General features: G+C 43.5%; 1 protein-coding gene across 1 annotated transcript; it reads left to right on the forward strand.

Annotated features, from left to right (window-relative positions):
* Positions 1–3,405: 3,405 nt before the first annotated feature.
* Positions 3,406–4,353, forward strand: LOC101344495 (olfactory receptor 2V2-like). The gene has a single exon (XM_004387191.1). It carries the CDS (start codon positions 3,406–3,408, stop codon positions 4,351–4,353), a length of 948 nt encoding a protein of 315 aa, XP_004387248.1.
* Positions 4,354–4,573: the final 220 nt, after the last annotated feature.

Here is a 4,573-nt window from a genome sequence, read left to right on the forward strand (position 1 = left end):
CAATAATTCAAGAAAAGGGAATTGGAAGATCTGAGAATTTCTCCAGAATAAGGTAGTTTGCTCTCCTAAGGATGTTTTTGTCCATAAATGGCCTGATGTAATGAAAAGTATCTGGAATTTAGATTCAAAAGGTCCCGTCTCGAATCTTGGTTCTACATTAACTAGCCATGGGTAATTTGGCCAATTCCTCAGAGCCCCAGTTTCCTCATTTGTAGAAGAGGGTTTATTTTAATCATCACTCTACCTCTACTGAAGCCTTGGTGGCATACTCGTTAAAAACTTGGCTGCTAACCAAAAGGTCAGCAGTTTGAATCCACCAGTCACATCCTAGAAACCCTATGGGGCACTTCTACTCTGTCCTATAGGGTCGCTATGACTTGGAATCAACTCAACAGCAGTGGGTTGGGTTTGGTTGGGTACCTTCATGCAGGATCACTAGAAGGTCAGATGGGAAAATGGAAGTATGACTGCTGTGAGATGTAAAAAGTAGACATTATTTGTATTGAATATGTATCACCTGTCACTAGAACCTGGCAGGACAGATTAGAAACAGACTAACTGCACAGTCAGGATCAGCATGAATCCAATCCCCAAAATATGGAGATTGGTACAGTACTCACATGTCTACTTCTCTAACCTCATTACCAGTCACCCCCATGGCACTGGCTCTCTCTCTCTCTCTGACCCTAGCCACCTGGAGCTAGGTCAGAGCTCATAAGTTAAAAGGACACCAACCTTCAGACTGCCAAATAGGCAGATGCCAGCCACAAGTTTGGGGAGTACGTACAACACCCTTACTTCCAGGCTTTTGTTAGCCAGTCCTGCATGACAGACAAAATCATGCTTGCTGAGACTAGTCAATATCAGCCTCCCACCTGAGTCTTTTCTAGTCTGGCCAGCCCCTACTGGGCACAAATCCCAGACCAAGGCACCCCAATTACTCCACTAGTTGTTTCTCTGGAGCAAAGGATGAAGGCCTTGGCCTGTTACCCCATACTAACAAGCACAAAATCTTCAATTATTTGTTTTCTAGGCTCCATGAAAATTACCATTCTTCTTACATGGCAAGATTATTTGTAAACTTTAATGAGTCAAGTTTATTTTTATAAGCAATCAGGACTTGAGATTAGATCCTAAAAGAGTGTGGTAGGAAACCTCTAAGGTGGTCCCCATTTGTCCTTGCCTCCTGATTTCCATGCCCTTGTATAATCCCCTACCCTAGAGTGTAGGCATAATTTTGTGACTCACTGCTAAAGAATAGAATGTATCAGAACTGATGGGTTGTCACATCTGACATTAGGTTATAAAAGACTGCAGCTTCTATCTAGGGTACTTTTGATTTCATTCTCTTGTGAATCACTTGCCCTAGAGGAAGTCAACTGCCCTGCTGTGAGGCAGCCTTGTGGAGAGGGAGCAATGTCTGCCAACAGCCACATGAGCAATCTTGGAAATGGATCCTCCTCCAGTCAAGTCTTGAGAGTACCACAGCCAGCCAACAGCTGGACTGCAACCTCATGAGAGACCTTAAGCCAGAGGCACTCAACTATGCTGCACCCAGATTCTTGACCCACAGAAACCGTGAGACAGTAAATGTTTGTTATTTTAGGCTGCTAAGTTTCAGAGGCATTTGATACACAGCAATAAATAACTATTGCAAAGATAAGGAAAAAAAATACTGCATTGCTATTTTCAGAACCAGGAAAATGTCTCATAGTGCCGCCCTAAAGCATAAAAGGACAAGTGAAATTAGAAAGAGGGTGATGGGCTCTGAGGACAAGGAGGCCTCAGGAACTGGAAATGTCTTTGAGGGTAAATACAAGCTTTAACTGAGTGAGAACATGAGACCCATGATGAAACAGTTGTGGTCAGGATATGGAGATGTTTTCCAACTCAGTTGTTCTTAATTATTTATTCTTTAATTTGCCTTGGGTCCGGATATTACGAGTACCACCCATTGAGCTTTTTTATTTTTAATATGCCTGACTTTTATTTTTTTATTTGGCTTTTTCCCATGTAAAATCAGGTCATGTCTCTGATTCCCTTCCACAGTAAGGTGTTCAGAAAAAAATCTTAAGCAAAGATCAAGGAAATCCCTTTTTATTGACAGATCCCCAAATAAATTAATCACAACTTTTATACGGCAGAGATGTAATGTTTCAGAAAGCCACGTGTAATAAAAGAGTTAGAAAGAATTTTCAAAGAAGGCTTTTTTGGTTCTACTAAAGATATTTGGGAAACCCTGGTGGCTTAGTGGTTAAGAGCTATGGCTGCTTACCAAAAGGGTAGCAGTTTGAATCCACCAGCTGCTCCTTGGAAACTGTATGGGGCAGTTCTACTCTGTCCTATAGGGTTGCTATGAGTCAAAATCAACTCAATGGCAACGAGCTTGGTTTTGTTTTTGTTTTTGTTTTAAAGATATTTTAGTGAGGAAGTATTACCTGTCTGGTTTATCAGCCCACTTCTACTGAGGCCCTGGTCCTCAAGCTTTTGTAAAAGTCTGAGCACAACTGAAGACTCCACTCTTCTTATGATTTTGTGCATCAGTTCCTTGCTTCTCCCCATTGGCCCCGTGACTTTCCTGACACCCGCAATATGATTGACAATGACGGCATTCAGTTACAACTCTTCCTTTCTCATGTGGGGCACTAGAGGAGGACTTCCTTAATCTCCAATATAAATATAACTGGATGACTAGAAAAAAAACCAAACCAGTTGCCATCAAGTCGATTCTGACTCATAACGACCCTATAGGACAGAGTAGAACTGCCCCATAGGGTTTCCAAGGAGCACCTGGTGGATTCGAACTGCCGACCTTTTGGTTAGCAGCTAAGCTCTTAACCAGTGCGCCACCAGGGCTCCATAGGAGGACTAGCATGATTAAACTCTCTGAACATGGAGAAAGATATACAGGCTAAAAAAAAAAAAGTTATACAGGCTAAAGAGAAATCTGTGCGTCATTCCCTTCCCTTGCTGTTACACCTATAAATTATCTCTGTGGAAAGAAATGATCCAAGTCCTGTTAGAAACTTTCCAAGTCCATGTGATCCCAGATTTAAAAAAAAAAAAAGTCATTGTCACCTGGCAAAGTCAAGACTTTTCACACTGAAGGAGGATTTTCTAATAGTCCTGTGACACATAAAATAAATCAGTTTCTACCTTTCCTGGAAGAGTATGAATATGAATATGTAGTCCCAGTCTATGAGCTGCAGGGGCTCCTATTGCTATGGCATGGAGATATGAAGGAATGAACACTTCTATGTCCCATAACTTATGCTATTGAAGTCTGATGAGTTACAATGAAAACCACTGACTGAAGAAGCATAATGAAGAAATGAATAAAGAAACATCAGTGAGTCCAAACTTTTATTTTCTCTATGTTCTCAGGTGACTGGGAACTACTGAGCCATGGAGACCTGGGTGAATCGATCATCCACCAGTGACTTTGTCCTCTTGGGCATCTTATCCCACAGTCTAACTGATCTTGTTCTTTTCTCTGCCGTCATGGTGGTCTTCACAGTGGCCCTCTGTGGGAATGTCCTCCTCATCCTCCTCATCTATGTAGATCCTCGACTTCACACACCCATGTACTTCTTCCTCAGTCAGCTTTCCATCATGGACCTCATGCTGGTCTGTACTAATGTGCCCAAGATGGCAGTCAACTTCCTGTCTGGCAGGAAGTCCATCTCCTTTCTGGGTTGTGGTATACAAATTGGCCTCTTTGTTGCACTTGTGGGTTCTGAGGGGCTCTTGCTAGAACTCATGGCTTACGACCGCTATGTGGCCATTAACCACCCACTCCACTATCCCATCCTCATGAGTCAGAGGATCTGTCTCCAGATTGTTGGAGAATCATGGGTCTTTGGGACAGTAGATGGTTTGATTCAGATGGTGATAGTAATGACCCTCCCCTACTGTGGCTTAAGGGAGGTGAACCACTTCTTCTGTGAGATGCTATCCGTATTGAAGCTTGCCTGTGTAGACACATCCCTTTTTGAGAACCTACTATTTGCTTGCTGTGTCTTCATGCTCTTCCTTCCCTTCTCCAACATCGTGGCCTCCTATGCTCGTATCCTGGGGGCTGTACTCTGTATGTGCTCTACTCAGGCTCGTCAAAAGGCTCTGACCACTTGTTTTTCCCACTTGACAGCTGTCTCCCTCTTCTATGGGGCGGCCATGTTCATTTACCTGAGGCCTAAGCGCTACCGGGCCCCTAGCCATGACAAGGTAGTCTCTGTCTTCTACACAGTACTTACTCCTATGCTCAACCCCCTCATTTACAGCTTGAGGAACCAGGAGGTGATGGGGGCACTGAGGAAGGTGCTGAGTCGTTGTAGGATCAGCATCCAGCACTGAAGGTCAGGTCATCCTACACCTGGCTCTGCCCTCCTGGCTCTGTGACACTGGATAAATAACAATGAGTCTCAGTTTACTCATTAGTAATGAGGATCATGACACCTGCCCTACCTCACAGGGATACTGGGAGAGTCGCCACAAACTTAGAAATGTCTTTTTAAACCCTAAAGCAGTGCTCTCTAGCTCCAATGAAAAACAAGCTTCCCACCCTCCAATCTTT

This window comes from Trichechus manatus, unplaced genomic scaffold, assembly GCF_000243295.1.
Source record: "Trichechus manatus latirostris isolate Lorelei unplaced genomic scaffold, TriManLat1.0 scaffold00181, whole genome shotgun sequence".
Lineage (NCBI taxonomy): Eukaryota > Metazoa > Chordata > Mammalia > Sirenia > Trichechidae > Trichechus > Trichechus manatus.

Coding starts and splice junctions, on each gene's coding strand:
- LOC101344495 (XM_004387191.1), top strand. CDS start 3,406: ATGGAGACCTGGGTGAATCGATCATCCACCAGTGACTTTGTCCTCTTG.